General features: G+C 36.2%; 2 protein-coding genes across 29 annotated transcripts in view; both read left to right on the top strand.

Annotated features, from left to right (window-relative positions):
- NRXN1 (neurexin 1) overlaps window positions 1-17,745 on the top strand; it is a 1,142,110-nt gene that overhangs the window by 964,928 nt on the left and 159,437 nt on the right. The gene's annotated exons all lie outside the window — the stretch shown is intronic.
- On the top strand, window positions 16,323-16,719 carry LOC105726165 (cytochrome c-like). Its single transcript, XM_012465500.3, has one exon. The coding sequence runs from the start codon at window positions 16,323-16,325 to the stop codon at window positions 16,638-16,640; it is 318 nt and encodes a 105-aa protein (XP_012320923.2). The 3' UTR covers window positions 16,641-16,719.

The raw sequence follows: 17,745 nt of genomic DNA, 5'->3' as shown, positions 1-17,745 counted from the left end.
ATGTAATTAAGGAAATCTACTTTACATGGTCACTACATTTGAAGGAGGGAAGGAACATCAACGTTCTTGTGTTCCAGCTCCTTCATTTATCAAACAACAAAGTGGAACTTTGAAGAGACCAATTGATTTGCTCAAGATCACTGTTCTCGTTAATGGCAGAGTAAAATCTGCACTTGGGACTCCTGTCTATAAGCTAGGCACCTTCCTTTATAAAGTCTGGGAAACATAAACTAAAATATAGAAAAATCGTTAGATGCATTCTTAAACATAGCATGGTCTATTCTTTATAATTAAATGTTATTACTTATATAACTATATATCAGCCCATGTCACAGTCCGCCATTTCTTCTGACCCACACAAATATATATACACACAAGACTATCTTATGAGTATTTAAAAATAGTAACATTAAAAAAATTTTTTCTTGTAAAAATCATAGTTGTTTTGTTTTCACTAAAGTTTTGAATCAATAATACTCATTAGTAAGCAACAGTTATTTTCTAACTTTACTGGAGAAATTTTATTAGCAAATTATGTAAATCCTTATGGACCATTAGAGCATTGCAATACTTAAGAATCATTTGGTAGAAGAAGTTTATCTTAAGAGAAGACTTGCCCATGTTCTCATTAAATGTATAGATATGGGAAATGTTTGACTAAACATTTTTCTTCCTTTAAATTTAAAATGGTGAAAATATGTCTTGTGGAAACTGATAAACCATATGGAAGATTTAAATAATTATTTAATAACGAATTTTGAGTAGAGTCCAACAGACATAATAATCAAGGCTTTACACCCAAAAGGTGCTTAATAAATAGTTGTTGAATAAATCTACACCCCTCATTAAACTGCTAGGTCAAAGCATTTTTTTGCTGGTGGTTTTTAGCCAAAATATACTTACATGCATAGATGAATATTTATTTCAATATATAAATCTTTGGTTTCATTGGAAATAAATGTTTACTAACACTAATTTTCTGTAATAAATCTTACTCTGAGAAATCTGAAGTCACAAATACAGTAGCTGTGTTAGATAAAACAAGTGTCTAAAACTCTGACTTTTCCGGTTTAATTATCTTTTTCACATTGTTCAGTTTTGATGGGAATTTGAGGCTATTCCTAATAATGAAACATAATGAACTTTTTAATTAAGTAATATATTAAATACATCTTCCTAAAATTCTGAGCTTAACTTCAGAGAAATTGTGTCCAAGGAGATGGAGAGACATGATATATTATCAGACTTTTTACTTTTTCTTACTTTATCAATGACTTGGATTTTTTTAAATATCAGAGTTTTTACAGTTACTGTAAGGCAACCATGTTAGCATTTTTTAATTTTCTGATAAAAGAGACAGAAAGATTCTCTTATGGTTTGGTGGGTTTTGGCATCGTTTTAAACTACACAGCCTGGCAAACATGAATAATGCAGATGTTTTCTAAGAGTTGTGGTACAACAAAAGTAAAGGGTATTACATCAGCTAGGCTAAACTGCTTCGTTCCTTAAATTGAAGTCTTACAGTCTGTCTGTAAGTTGACATTTTTGTTCCATTATTGCTATGTATTTATGGAAAGTTCTTTGTTCCATTCCAGGAAACTTGTCAATGAGATCTATCAGTGACTTTCACAAAGTTCTCTTGTATTAGAGACTAAAATACAGAGTATCACAGGGCCAAATTAATAATTGTCTGTATGATAAGATAATTCTGAAAGCTCAGTGAGATCCAAACAGGCCCTTTTCTTTTCTGTTTTCAGAATATGCTTATTTTTGCCACCAAAACAAATGCATTATTAAATGTTTATTGCTGACAAAATTGAAATAATCTGAGAAATTAGTTTATTCATATATGTGTTGGATATCTGCTATTTGGGTATTATTATAAATGATGTAGAGACATATAAGTTAAACCTCTTCTTTCCTGAATTTTCCTAGTACTTTTTCAACTATCACTTAATCCTTTTTGTAACTGCGTGGAGAGGATGGGTTCCATTATTAACACTATCAGAAACCAAGAGCTCAAGAAAGTAGGATAGCAACTCATGGGTTTCCTATGTAATTGAAGCTAAACTTAAGCTTATTTAAAAATGAATTAAATATATTTTGAAATATTTAATTAATAAAAATTTGTTCTGTTTTGCCAGTTTTTAATGACCTTCTTTTGCTTTGAAAAGTTCTCAGATTCTGAGAACAAATTACTTAGAAACCAAGCGATCAAATCAAACTGAGAAATGTTTATTAATCATTATTGTGTTTAAGAACTTTTGCCAAGTATATCTTATGTTGTACTATACAAATAACAACCCTTCTAAATGATTTTCATAAAGTTTTCCCCTTTAGCTTCTTGTCTGTCATTATGGTTTCCAATATGTGATTTGTTTAGCAATTTAAGTTCTTATCATAATAAAGGGATATACTTTTTCCTGAAAAGTGTTCATAATAGCATTATCATAATTTTAAATGTGCGGCTAAAGATATTGGCTGAGATTGTGTTGAAGGACTTTTCTCTAAAAATATGGATAATCAGGTTAATGAATCTATCTATTGGTTACAAACAATGAATTAATCATGTCAGATATAAAAAATTAATTGTCACTACAAATACAAAAATTTAGCCTTTAGGAAATGAGGTGGAAACAAGTTATAAGAATAGCTAAACATTGAAGGCCAGATAAAATGTCATTTTAAAGGGTTTTTAGGAAACTTGAGATGGTATTTGCAAGTATCTGGTTGATTTTAATAATATTTATATTTTGTAACACTCCTTTTATAATTAGATTATTATCTGAAAGTATCTTTGTTTTATCATATAGTTTATAATTAGCTGAGTTCAATGGAAGAGAAGTCACGTTCCCAACTCAATGACAAGCTTTTCTCTTAATACTTTCTCAAACACTCTGACTTCTTATTTCTTCAGAAGCTTCTTATTAAATAGCACAGGTCACTCTGGTTTCTCTTCAGATTGTATAAATCTTTCACCTTTTAAATAGCACAGGTATATTTATTTATATATATTTATAAGGATAACAGATAATAACTAGTATTTTCATTCATGATGAACAATTTTTAAAACTCTCCCATGTGATTTGTCCCTTCTCAGCTTTAGCATCATTATTTGAACGCCAACTATGAACAAGTCTCATGATTTTCATGCTATTTATATTTTTCTATTGTCTACCTACATTTCTTCTCTTGTAAGCTCAGGAATAAGTTGGTTTTAATGTCACTTAACTTCTAATAAACAAATGAAATTGCCATCAAGAGGAGGCAGAGTACCAAAAAGGATAAAATTTCATACACTGGTGTCAAGGCCTTAGGCAGAGTACATTTTAGGTAACTGTATTTTGTTTGAGACATTAATCTAGATCAATTTTTCTTACTTCCTTTGAATCTCTGCCTCCATAAGAATCCAATAAAGTGGAACATTCTGGCCAGGTGCAGTGGCTCATGCCTGTAATCCCAGCACTTTGGGAGAGACCAAGGTGGGTGGATCACCTGAGGTTGGGAGTTCAAAACCAGCCTGATAAACATGGAGATACTCTGTCTCTACTAAAAATAGAAAATTAGCTGGGCGTGGTGGCTCATGCCTGTAATCCCAGCTACTTTGGAGGCTGAGGCAGGAGAATCGCTTGAACTCGGGAGAAAGAGGTTGCGGTTAGCCAAGATCACACCATTGCACTCCAGCTGGGGCAACAAGAGCAAAACTCCATCTCAAAAAATAAAAGCAAAAATAAAAACAAAGGAGAACATCCTATCCACAAAATTATATATGTGATGTTTAAGGGTTGCAATTTAACATCCTTAGGCCAATTTACCTAGAATTCATAACCTCTGCTCTAGGTGGTCTTTGAAGATATTGAGATTCTAGAGGAAAAAATAAAGTCTATGTAATGAACGTATGAGGAGGAACCTCCTCCTCCCCTAATGCAACATACTTCCAATGAAATGTGGCTGCCCTTTACTAACCTTTGCTAATAACTTTCTAACCACTGATATAGCCCTCTGGGTGTAGCCTTTACTAACTCAGATGATTTTTTTTTTCTTTCACAGAATAAGGCCAACTTTTGTACTTCCAGTTTAGAAAAATTGTTCTCCAAAATATGATTGTAAGAATGCCATTATCCTTCTAATGAATGTATTTTAGGCACTGATCATATACTTGATATAATTATAATATTGGGGCCTTACATAACAAATATCCTTAAAAACAGAATGCATAGTTTAAGAGTTTCCTTTGGAAAGGTCTCTCAGCAAATCATCTGATGACTGTGAAATGTGATGTTAAAATAACTGTCCAATATCATGAAGATAAATATTGCTATCAATATAACATCTCCATAAAGTACAATAATCCACCAGTATTCATGGAGGAATACATTCCAAGACTCCCACTGGATGCCAGAAATCACAGATAGTACCAAAACCTATATATACTGTGTGTTTCCCTATACATATATGCCTAGGATAAAATGTAATGAATAAATTAGATACAATAAGAGATTAGCAACAATAACTAGTAATAAAATAGAACAATCATAGCAATATACTATAATAAAAGTTCTGTGAATGTGGCCTCTTCCTCTCTCTCTCTCTCTGTTCCAAAATTTCTTATTATACTGTACGCACCCTCTTCTTGCGATCTGTTGATCTGATAACCTAGATGGCTACTTATAAGTGATGAACAGACTATATAATGTGGATACACTGGACAAAGGGATGATTCATGTCTCAGGAGGGATGGAGTAGGATGGCCAGAGATGTTATCATGCTACTCAGAATTTAAATAATAAGGTTTTTAAATAATAAAGTTTTAAATTTCATGCCATTTATTGAAATGGCATGTATTATTTTTTTCTGAAATTTTCCATTTAATATTTTCAGACTGCATTCAACAGTGTGTAACTGAAACTGTGAAGTAAGAGGAGACTATCATATTACCATTTGTTATTATGAGAAGTTAATAAAACCCTTTGCATGTATTTAGGAAACTTAATGATGTAGTATAAGAAAATACTACATCATTCTATATGATGTAGTATCTTAAACTCAATAGAATACTGATAATACTTTTTGGTTTTTTTTTCAACAAAATAATAAATATCCAAAATCAAAATTATTACAACTAATGAAGTTAGGTGAATATAGGAAAAATCTACAGTTAATATTCTGAATTCTAAAGTACCTTAGATATAACAATTAAATACACTTTGGGCACTATTCAAAGTTCATAATTTTTAAAAAAGAAAATTTATCTAGAGCAAAGATCAACAAATTTTCATCATAAAAAGCCAAATATTAAATACCTTCGCCTTTGAGGACCACTTGATCTCTGTCACAGTTATTCAAATCTGCCATTGTAGCTCAAAACAACAATAGCTAGTAGGAAAATGAATGGGTGTGGTTGTGTTCCAATGAATCTTTATTTACAATATTAGGTAGACAGTAGTAGATACATTTGACCTGTAGAGCATACTTTATTGACCTCTGAGAGAGAGGCATGACAAAAAAGCATAAGAACTAATCTTAAAAAAACTCCCAATGGCCAGAACTAGAGAAACCTGAGCAACAAAACGAATAGACATGTCACTGGACTATAACCAAAAGAGTAAAATAAACATCTATGAACCCATACGGATATAAACAAGTAATTCAACAGATACAAAGATAGATACACAGACGGAGAAACAGCGACAGCTCACCCATAAGAAGAATTACAATTAGTAATGTAGAAGGATGATGGAAAAAGGAAATCATCATTAGAATCCCAATGTAAAAATTGTTGAAGTTGGGATTCCCTAATAGATACCAAAATAAGCGAGAAAAAGTTTGAGTAGAGTTTAGTAATTTATGTAGTCTAAAAGTATTTCCTCCAAGCAGAAGTAGTAACTTTCTTCAGAAAAATTCAGCAGATCACCTTTAGTGATTAAGTTAAATATCACCAATAATGAAAAATATTGACTTCATGAACCTTCTGATCTGATATCTAAGAAAGGCTCCTCACTTGTTTGGTATTTATATTCTCAACAAAAACTTGTAAGTTCTAAGTATGACAACCCAAATTGAGGGACATTTTACAAAACAGCCAGTATTCTTCAAAAGCGTCAACTACATGAATTACAAAAAAAGACATGTCTGAAGGGACAAGGGAAAGATGGCAGTTTAATGCAATGTGGGATCTGGGCTAGAGCCTGCAATAGAAAAACGGCATTAGTTAAAAACTGGTAAAACCAAATAAAGTCTATGCTTTAGCCAATAGTTTATTATCAATGTTACTTTCTTGTTTTGAGAACTGCCTAATAGTTATTTTATTATTAACAGGAAAAGGGCTGGATGAAAGGTATTTGGAATTCTCATTCTGTAAGCCTTTTTTTTTTTTTTTTTTTCAAAATAAGAGTTTAGAAATAGTTTCCACCTAAAAATACCTTTTTCTCAATTCCATATGATATAACATTTCAGAAAAAATAACATAATAAAACTTAATGCCTGTAACTGTAAGTCAGATGCATTTGTTGTGAAAAAATTATATATTTTTTTCATGTTCATGTAGCTATTAGAAAAGTAGATTTATTCCTTTTTCTAACAATCCAAAGGTATAAATTAATCTAATATTGGAGTTGGTTCTTAATTAAGACAGAATGACATAATAAATGTAAAAACCTTTTGAAGTATGAAGGCTTTAAATAGGCCATATATTAAAATTTAAATTATGATAATGAATATTTTGCATCAAATTTAGCCTCATGGGTAGAATATTTCTCAAAGACAGACTTTTATCTTAAAAATTTTAAAGTCTGCTTTGTTTTTAGCCTTATGAATTTAACTGTGTTAAAAAGCAGCTGAATTTACCCCTCCCCGGAAATTTGAGACTGACTTTCCTCATGTTAAGTATTATTGAAGTAATGTGTCATCTTGGGCATATTATCTATCTTGGTGGCCCTAATATTGAAAATGTCCACTGAGAATCCAAAAAGAATATATCTAACGTAAGCCTGTCTAGATATTACCATATGTATTTCCAATGAAGTGTTTTAGCAGGATTTATGAGATATAAAATCAGACAGAATAGAGGAATATTTAGGTTTCATGTTTCTAGATAGTGTCACCTAATTGATAATAATTTTTCAGGGCCACCTTTGCTGGAGCAGTTTAGAGGTCCAAGTAGAGTCTTCAGTTCTCTCATTTATTATCTTTATTGCTCAGGTTGGCAGAGGACTTGGATGAGAGTGCATTTTGTGGTTAGAGACAAAACAAACAAAAGGAAGCCTTTTTAAATGAAAAGATTTGCTTTGCTAAAAAAGAGGCAGAATGGGCACAATCACAGTAGAAAGCAGACCTGGGGATAATTAGATGAGGCCTGTGCTTTATGGAAATAGAGTTCAAATAGAATGTTAAATCTGTCAGATTGACTCAATAAAGGAAATTCATGTTGCACTAGCATTGGGGTGAAGAGGTAACAGAACTCATCAAAAATTCCGGACATTCATAGAATCTTTTGAAATTCCTGCTTATTTGTGAGGGCTAGTATCAGAAACAATGACTTAGACGTGCACTCTATAGTGGGCACTCTATATGGGGCACTGTGCTAATTATTTTACATCCATTATTTACAAACATTGCATTAACACTCACTCACAAAATCTTTATAAGAGAGCTTACGGTATCTTCTTTTGATAAATGAGCAAACACCGGGAGATTCAGTTACTTGCCAACATCGTACATTCTAAAGCTTACTCCAGTGCTCTGTAGGATTATGCAATGCTGCCTAAGAAATAAGTCTTAATTCTCCTAAAAAAAACTCATAAAATGTTATTGCTGGTCCTCAACAGATCAGATGAGGCTCAGACTTTTGTTGTGCTGAGGTTCTGATACCAGTGGTTATTACTTCTTCTATTCAGATCTGTAAGGGCTATTTAGGGGTCCTTTGTGATTAGAAGCATTTTCATAATAGTGTTCTTCCTCTCTGCTGGTTATTCTTTATCTAGATGTAGAAGTGAGTGCCGAGTCTACTTGCATACTCCTCTTAATGACCAAAATTGCTATAGGAACATAGACCACACATCAAATGATCAAACCAGACATATGCTTCAAACTTAATGCAAGTTAAGTGTGCAGGTTAGCATGAAGGTTAAGAGGGAAGATTCAAAAGTCAGACTGTGTGGGTTCAAATCCTAGTTCAAACACTGATGAAATGTTAACGTTTTGCCAAGTTCTTTAACCTGTTTCCTAATCTATAAAGTGGGGACAATGATAGTACTTACCTCATAAGGTTGTTTGAAGTTTAAATGAGTTATTAATTTCTTTTTTTTTTTTTTTTTTTTTTTTATTGCATTTTAGGTTTTGGGGTACATGTGAAAAACATGCAAGGTTGTTGCTTAGGTGCATACGTGGCAGTGTGATTTGCTGCCTTCCTCCCCTTCACCCATATCTGGCATTTCTCCCCATGCTATCCCTCCCCAATTCCCCACCCCCCCGCTGTCCCCCCCACTCCCCCACAACAGACCCCCATGTATAGTGCTCCCCTCCCTGTGTCCATGTGTTCTCCTTGTTCAACACCCGCCTATGAGTGAGAACATGTGGTGTTTGATTTTGTGTTCTTGTGTCAGTTTGCTGAGAATGATGGTTTCCAGGTTCATCCATGTCCCTACAAAGGACGCGAACTCCTCGTTTTTAATGGCTGCATAATATTCCATGGTGTATATGTGCCACATTTTTCCTGTCCAGTCTATCATCGATGGGCATTTGGGTTGGTTCCAGGTCTTTGCTATTGTAAACTGTGCTGCAATGAACATTCGTGTGCATGTGTCCTTATAGTAGAACGATTTATAATCCTTTGGATATATGCCCAGTAATGGGATTGCTGGGTCAAATGGAATTTCTATTTCTAGGTCCTTGAGGAATCGCCACACTGTTTTCCACAATGGTTGAACTAATTTACACTCCCACCAACAGTGTAAAAGTGTTCCTATTTCTCCACATCCTCTCCAGCATCTGTTGTCTCCAGATTTTTTAATGATTGCCATTCTAACTGGTGTGAGATGGTATCTCAATGTAGTTTTGATTTGCATTTCTCTAATGGCCAGTGATGATGAGCATTTTTTCATATGCTTGTTGGCCTCATGTATGTCTTCTTTTGTAAAGTATCTGTTCATGTCCTTCGCCCACTTTTGAATGGGCTTGTTTGTTTTTTTCTTGTAAATCTTTTTTAGCTCGTTGTAAATTCTGGATATCAGCCCTTTGTCAGATGGGTAGGCTGCAAAAATTTTTTCCCATTCTGTTGGTTGCCGATTCACTCTATTGACTGTTTCTTTTGCTGTGCAGAAGCTGTGGAGTTTGATTAGGTCCCATTTGTCTATTTTGGCTTTTGTTGCCAATGCTTTTGGTGTTTTGGTCATGAAGTCCTTGCCTACGCCTATGTCCTGAATGGTTTTGCCTAGGTTTCCTTCTAGTGTTTTTATGGTGTTAGGTCTTATGTTTAAGTCTTTAATCCATCTGGAGTCAATTTTAGTGTAAGGTGTCAGGAAGGGGTCCATTTTCTGCTTTCTGCATATGGCTAGCCAGTTTTCCCAACACCACTTATTGAACAGGGAATCCTTTCCCCATTGCTTGTTTTTATCAGGTTTGTCAAAGATCAGGTGGTTGTAGATATGTTGTGTTGCCTCCGATGCCTCTGTTCTGTTCCATTGGTCTATATCTCTGTTTTGGTACCAGTACCATGCTGTTTTGATTACTGTAGCCTTGTAGTAGAGTTTGATGTCTGGTAGTGTGATGCCTCCTGCTTTGTTCTTTTTGCTTAGAATTGACTTGGCTATGCGGGCTCTCTTTTGGTTCCATATGAAGTTTAAGGTGGTTTTTTCCAGTTCTGTGAAGAAGGTCATTGGTAGCTTGATGGGGATAGCATTGAATCTGTATATTACTTTGGGCAGTATGGCCATTTTCACGATATTAATTCTTCCTAACCATGAACATGGAATGTTTCTCCATCTGTTTGTGTCCTCTCTTATTTCGTTGAGCAGTGATTTGTAGTTCTCCTTGAAGAGGTCCTTTACATTCCTTGTTAGTTGTATTCCTAGGTATTTTATTCTCTTTGTAGCAATTGTGAATGGCAGTTCGTTCTTGATTTGGCTCTCTTTAAGTCTGTTATTGGTGTATAGGAACGCTTGTGATTTTTGCACATTGATTTTGTATCCTGAGACTTTGCTGAAGTTGCTTATCAGTTTCAGGAGCTTTTGGGCTGAGATGAGGGGGTCTTCTAGATATACAATCATGTCGTCTGCAAATAGAGACAATTTGACTTCCTCCTTTCCTAATTGAATACCCTTTATTTCTTTTTCTTGCCTGATTGCTCTGGCTAGAACTTCCAGTACTATATTGAATAGGAGTGGTGAGAGAGGGCATCCTTGTCTAGTGCCAGATTTCAAAGGGAATGCTTCCAGTTTTTGCCCGTTCAGTATGATATTGGCTGTCGGTTTGTCGTAAATAGCTTTTATTATTTTGAGATACGTTCCATCGATACCTAGTTTATTGAGGGTTTTTAGCATAAAGGGCTGTTGAATTTTGTCGAAGGCCTTCTCTGCATCAATTGAGATAATCATGTGGTTTTTGTCTTTGGTTCTGTTTATGTGGTGAATTACATTTATAGACTTGCGTATATTGAACCAGCCTTGCATCCCCGGGATGAATCCTACTTGATCATGGTGGATAAGCTTTTTGATGTGCTGTTGTAATCGGCTTGCCATTATTTTATTGAAGATTTTTGCATCTATGTTCATCATGGATATTGGCCTGTAGTTTTCTTTTCTTGTTGAGTCTCTGCCAGGTTTTGGTATTAGGATGATGTTGGTCTCATAAAATGATTTGGGAAGGATTCCCTCTTTTTGGATTATTTGGAATAGTTTCAGTAGGAATGGTATCAGTTCCTCTTTGTATGTCTGGTAGAATTCGGCTGTGAACCCATCTGGGCCTGGGCTTTTTTTGGGTGGTAGGCTCTTAATTGCTGCCTCGACTTCAGATCTTGTTATTGGTCTATTCAGGGTTTCGACTTCTTCCTGGTTTAGGCTTGGCAGGAGGCAGCTGTCCAGGAATTTATCCATTTCCTCCAGGTTTTCTAATTTATGTGCATAGAGTTGTTTGTAATAATCTCTGATGATGGTTTGAATTTCTGTGGAATCTGTGGTGATATCCCCTTTGTCATTTTTTATTGCATCTATTTGGTTATTCTCTCTTTTCTTTTTTATTAGTCTGGCTAGTGGTCTGTCTATTTTGTTGATCTTTTCAAAAAACCAGCTCCTGGATTTATTGATTTTTTGAAGGGTTTTTCGTGTCTCTATCTCCTTCAATTCTGCTTTGATCTTAGTTATTTCTTGTCTTCTGCTAGGTTTTGAGTTTTTTTGATCTTGCTCCTCTAGCTCTTTCAATTTTGACGATAGGGTGTCAATTTTAGATCTCTCCTTTCTTCTCATGTGGGCACTTATTGCTATATATTTTCCTCTAGAGACTGCTTTAAATGTGTCCCAGAGATTCTGGTATGTGGTGTCTTCATTCTCGTTGGTTTCGAAGAACGTCTTTATTTCTGCCTTCATTTCATTGTTTATCCAGTCAACATTCAGGAGAAAGTTGTTCATTTTCCATGAGGCTGTGCAGTTCTGGGTTGGTTTCTGAATTCTGAGTTCTAACTTGATTGCACTGTGGTCTGAGAGACTGTTTGTTATGGTTTCCGTTCTTTTGCATTTGCTGAGGAGTGATTTACTTCCAATTATGTGGTCAATTTTAGAGTAGGTGTGATGTGGTGCTGAGAAGAATGTATATTCTGTGGATTTGGGGTGGAGAGTTCTGTAAATGTCTATTAGGTTTGCTTGTTCCAGGTCTGAGTTCAAGTCCTGGATATCCTTGTTAATTTTCTGTCTCGTTGATCTGTCTAATATTGACAGTGGTGTGTTGAAGTCTCCCACTATTATTGTGTGGGAGTCTAAGTCTCTTTGTAAGTCTTTAAGAACTTGCCTTATGTATCTGGGTGCTCCTGTATTAGGTGCATATATATTTAGGATCGTTAGCTCTTCTTGCTGCATTGATCCTTTTACCATTATGTAATGTCCTTCTTTGTCTCTTTTGATCTTTGTTGCTTTAAAGTCTATTTTATCAGAGATGAGAATTGCAACTCCTGCTTTTTTTTGCTCTCCATTTGCTTGGTAAATCTTCCTCCATCCCTTTATTTTGAGCCTTTGTGTATCCTTGCATGCGAGATGGGTTTCCTGGATACAGCACACTGATGGGTTTTGGCTTTTTATCCAATTTGCCAGTCTGTGTCTTTTGATTGGGGCATTTAGTCCGTTTACATTTAGGGTTAATATTGTTATGTGTGAATTCAATCCTGTCATTTTGGTGCTAGGTGGCTGTTTTGCCCTTTGGTTGATGCAGATTCTTCATTGTGTTGATGCTCTTTACCTTTTCGTGTGTTTTTGGAGTGGCTGGTACTGGTTGTTCTTTTCTATGTGTAGTGCCTCCTTCAGGAGCTCTTGTAGAGCTGGTCTGGTGGTGATGAACTCTCTGAGTTCTTGCTTGTTCACAAAGGATTTTATTTTTCCTTCACTTATGAAGCTTAGTTTGGCTGGATACGAAATTCTGGGTTGAAAGTTCTTTTCCTTAAGGATGTTGAATATCGGCCCCCACTCTCTTCTGGCCTGTAGGGTTTCTGCTGAGAGATCTGCAGTGAGTCTGATGGGCTTCCCTTTGTGGGTAACCCGACCTTTCTCTCTGGCTGCCCTTAGTATTTTCTCCTTCATTTCAACCCTGGTGAATCTGATGATTATGTGTCTTGGGGTTGCTCTTCTAGAGGAGTATCTTTGTGGTGTTCTCTGTATTTCCTGGACTTGAATCTCGGCCTGCCTTGTTAGGTTGGGGAAGTTTTCCTGGATAATATCCTGAAGAGTATTTTCCAGCTTGGATGCATTCTCTTCGTCACATTCAGGTACACCTATCAAACGTAGATTAGGTCTTTTCACATAGTCCCATATTTCTTGTTGACTTTGTTCATTCCTTTTTACCCTGTTTTCTCTAATCTTGCCTTCTCGTTTTATTTCATTGAGTTGATCTTCGACCTCTGATATCCTTTCTTCTGCTTGGTCAATTCGGCTGTTGAAACTTGTGCATGCTTCACGAAGTTCTCGTGTTGTGTTTTTCAGCTCCATCAATTCTCTCATATTCCTCTCTAAGTTGTCCATTCTTGTTAGCATTTCGTCAAGTCTTTTTTCAAGGTTCTTAGTTTCTTTGCATTGGGTTAGAACATGTTCTTTTAGCTCACGGAAGTTTCTTATTATCCACTTTCTGAAAGCTGATTCTGTCATTTCATCACACTCATTCTCTGTCCAGTCTTGTTCCCTTGCTGGTGGGGAGTTGTGATCCCTTGTAGGAGGGGAAGTGTTCTGGTTTTGGGTGTTTTCATCCTTTTTGCGCTGGTTTCTTCCCATCTTTGTGGATTTTTCCACCTGCTGACTTTGTAGTTGTTGTCTTTCTGATTTTGGTAATTTTAAGTCTGCTGTGGCAGAACTCATAAACCCCCTGCTCTTCCCCCGAGGTGTTCTGTCCCAAGGAGTTACTGTTTTATGATGTTCCCCTGTGCGGTTGCTGTTTTCCCTGCCCACAAGGTGGCAGCCTAGTCACACTCAGGTTGCAGAGGCTTCGCTAAGCTGCTGTGGGCTCCACCCAGCTTCCGTGTGAACTTCTGGGTGTAGTTAGAACTGCTTCCGCTATGTTGGCCCGCCCCTGTAGTGACGGAGTCTCTGTAGTGGCGGATTGCCTTGGTACAGAACAGCAGGGTGCCTATGGAGAACGCCCCTCCTCCACAGAGCTGGACCGTCCCGGTTTCAGTTGTGTTTCAGGTCTTCTTGCTGGGTAAGAGGGGACACCGTCTCATCTGATCTGCCTCCGGAGCCGCTGCGTTGGCTAAAGCCGCGGCTCTGAGATTCGTGGCGCTGGCCTGGCTCCCCGTTTCAGCTCCCCTTGCTGGCTTATAGGGGACTCAGACTCTCTCACTTTATACAGTGAGCCGTTGCCTCAGGGTGCCGGCCCAGCGGCTGCGCCGTTCAAGCCAGCGGCGCCAGCGGCGCTGGCGACCCGTGTGGCTTCTCTGCGTGTGAATCTCCTGGTCTGTGGGCAGTAAAAATCAGTCTGGAAATACGGCGTCCACTCACCCTCTGTGCTTTCTCTCGGAGCTGCATTCCCGAGTTCCTCCTAAGCGGCCATCTTGGATCTCCCCCTCCGAGTTATTAATTTCAAAACAGAAATTGGTTTAAAAATACCTGGTAAGTAGTAAGTACTGAATAAAAGTTAACTCCACTATTATTAGTCAAAATAGTTTAGTTTCGCAATCCTGCAATTGCAATAGCCACTTACCTCCCCATCTTAGTTTGTATTTCTTTCTGGGAACAAATTTATTATCTCTTGGCTGTTAGACTTTGGTTCACATACATGGAGACAAACCTTTCCAAAAACTTAAGATTGTTCCTCCTGACCCTGGCAGACATGTAATTGCAGCACCGCTTCTGTCCCCAAACCCACTCCAAGCAGAACACTACAAAGACATTACTAGGAAAGACACAGTTCAAATGAGTGGCACAAAATATATGTTCTGTACAATTTTAGAAAATGGAGTGATGTGCAGTAATCAAGGCTGATTTCACTGAAGAGCAAAATGTGGGCTGGGTGCTAAGGAATTCATTTTAAATTTAATAAATGAGCATTAGAGAAACCATGCTAACTTGTGGACAGGGCGCTGTGTATAGTCAGTCAGCTTGGGGGCTGCCCCAGAGTCCCAGCGGAGGGCATGAGTAGAGGCTGAAATACAGGCTGTGCTCGGGTCTCCAGGTTGTCTGCATTTCCACAGCAAGATTCCCTGAAAGAAGAGCTGTGTTTGTTTGTTTGTTCGTTGTTATTGTTGTCACCAAGCATGTTGGGCTTGCCCAAGCCTTTTCCCTAAGCTATAACAATCCAGGGAAGTTTTCCTTTTTTAATTCCCACAGTGGCATCCAATAATTAGAAGATCATAAAAATTATCATTCAAACAGGCACAGTTATCAAAAAAAAAAAAAAAAAAAGAAACGCTATTATAGTTACTCCTATGTAACAGGAACAACCCAAGATTTTAGAGGCAATCTGAAACATTTGTTACCTCCTGTAATATGCAGTGCCTGCTGGTGGAACTGAGACTACTGCTTGCCTTTCGCTTGGAGAAACTAGCATCAGTCTGAGTTAGTGATTATGGTGAGGTGCTGAGTTTATTCCTGTTGAGGCATTTATTCCTGGACTGACATTATTCTAATGATGTAAGGCCTTTTCCACAATTGGGCCTTTTTTCCTGTTATCAGCTATAAACCATATACATTCCTCTCCAGTCTCCATTATTTTAATCCATCTGGTGTGCAGCCAAGATGTTTATCTTTTTAAAATTGCTTTCATCATATATTTCCCTGCCCCTCAATTCTTCAGTGACTTGTCAAAGTAGACTATAGAAGAAATAGAATTTGCCTGGATGAAGAAAGATGTATATAATAGGGGTCAATGTCCTTCTGTGAGGTTTGATATTTTACATTTTGGAGTCTGTTTCAGATTTTAATTGTTTTGTTTCTATACATATAGTTTTTTTTGTAAATCTCATTTTCCTGATTTACATTTTTCTAAGTATGATGTTCTCAATTTCTTGCCCTTGCAATAGGAATTCTAGGATTGGATCTGTTTGTTTTTTCATGGTATTGTCATTTCAGTTTCACACTTTGAACTTTACTGTTGTGTGTGCAGAATATACCGGAAAGCCATTAACTTGATAAACTAAACATAATGACTGAATGGAATTAGGGTATTTCAATGCACAGCCAAACCAAAACAAATCAAAATGAGAAGATCCATTGCATTCGTTCACAATTTGTGACTATGCTCTTTCCATACTTTTTACATTTACTTTAGAAAGGAAATAGCATGAACAAGAGTAGTTCTATAGGATAATGTACTTCAACTCTTAATGAGCTATGGTAACTTTTAGACTCCCTTCTAAGTCTATAGAGCTCAAGAGACCAATTTGTCAAGGTTATCAAATCATCCTGCTTTGGATGGGAATTGGACCAGATTCTAGCTAAAGTCATTTTTACTTCTAAGGATCTGTGACTCTATATAATCTATAAAAACAATAGTAGCCATCATATATATGTGCCAGAAACTGTTCCCAGAAACTTTACTGACAATTACATATTATTCTTAAAAGTAAACTCGAGAGTGGGACATCTGGCTTCCAAGCGGTAACCTTTATTGTGCTAGCGACAAAATAAGAATTAAATATGTGTGATGTTGAGAAAGGCAAGAGGATTTTTATTCAGAAGTGTTCCCAATGTCACACCGTGGAAAAGGGAGGCAAGCACAAGACTGGGCCTCATCTCCATTGTATCTTTGGGCAGAAGACAGGTCAGGCCTCTGGATTCACTTACACTGAAGCCAATGAGAACAAAGGCATCATCTGGGGAGAGGATACACTGATGGAGTATTTGGAGAATCCCAAGAAGTATATCCCTGGAACAAAAATGATCTTTGTCAACATTAAGAAGAAGGGAGAAAGGGAAAACTTAATAGCTTATCTCAAAAAAGCTACTAATGAGTAATAATTGGCCACTGCCTTATTTATTACGAAACAAATGTCTCATGACTTTTTTATGTGTACCATACTTTAATAGATCTCATACACCAGAATTTACATCATGAATGACTGACTGACAGAATATTTTGTTGGGCAGTCCTGATTTAAAACTAAGACTGGCTTGTGGTTAAATGAATACGTTCAGTTTTTGGATTTTAATAGTAATTCCAATTTAGTAAATTCTATCACTGTTTACCCCTTCTAAAGATATGATTAGGCTTCGTTAGTAATGTTAAACTTTTCGCAAAGATGGTGAGTGCCATCTTAAAACTTACTGGAGATTGGTTTTATATTTAGACTCATATAACTGGTTATGTGAATATATTTAATTATGGGGGGAAATTCCTTCACTGTCTCAGAACCAAGCAAGATTCACCTGTGTTTTGTGTTCATTTGCCTCTTAGAGGCAAGGGTTGAAGATAAGTGGGTAGCAATGGCTATTTTATATTTTTGGCCTTAACTATGCCAGAATTCCCTTTTGTGTGGTTCATGTGTAATATCAAAAATTATTTAACACTTCACACATTTTATCGATGACCTATAAGGTCACATGCTTTTAAAATAGTAGCCAATTTAACTTCACTCTTGAATTCTTTACAATCTAAGTCAAACTAAGTTATAATTTAGGATTGTCTTTAAACAGCCATTCAGAAACAAAACTGTATAACTGCTATGTATTTGTGATTGGGAATGATGCTTTTGCCAACTTAAAAGGATTAAAGTAGAGGAGATATACACAAATTTAAAAATGATGTGTGATCATAAGACTTAAGATAATTAAAAAGAAAACCATAGATCATGATTAAAAAAAAAGTAAACTCATAAATTATCCCTATTTTACAGACGTGATAAAACTTAGAAAGATACAGTAACATGTTTATAAGTTCATTAATGATATTTGAATTTGGAATGTTCTAGCCTCCATAAAAATCGAATAGACTTGACTATCTTTTACCATAAATCCTAATTGTGTTATATTTTACCTATTTAAGAAATTAAGATTTCACAAGATTTAAATTAGAAACTCTTCCTTCTATGGCTATTAAAAGGAAACTTTTCATTTTTAATGA

This window comes from Aotus nancymaae, unplaced genomic scaffold (assembly GCF_030222135.1).
Source record: "Aotus nancymaae isolate 86718 unplaced genomic scaffold, 86718_ANA_hifiasm-v0.15.2.pri h1tg000057l, whole genome shotgun sequence".
Lineage (NCBI taxonomy): Eukaryota > Metazoa > Chordata > Mammalia > Primates > Aotidae > Aotus > Aotus nancymaae.
Note: the sequence above shows the minus strand (reverse complement) of the source record. Positions and strands in the feature narration are given on the sequence as shown.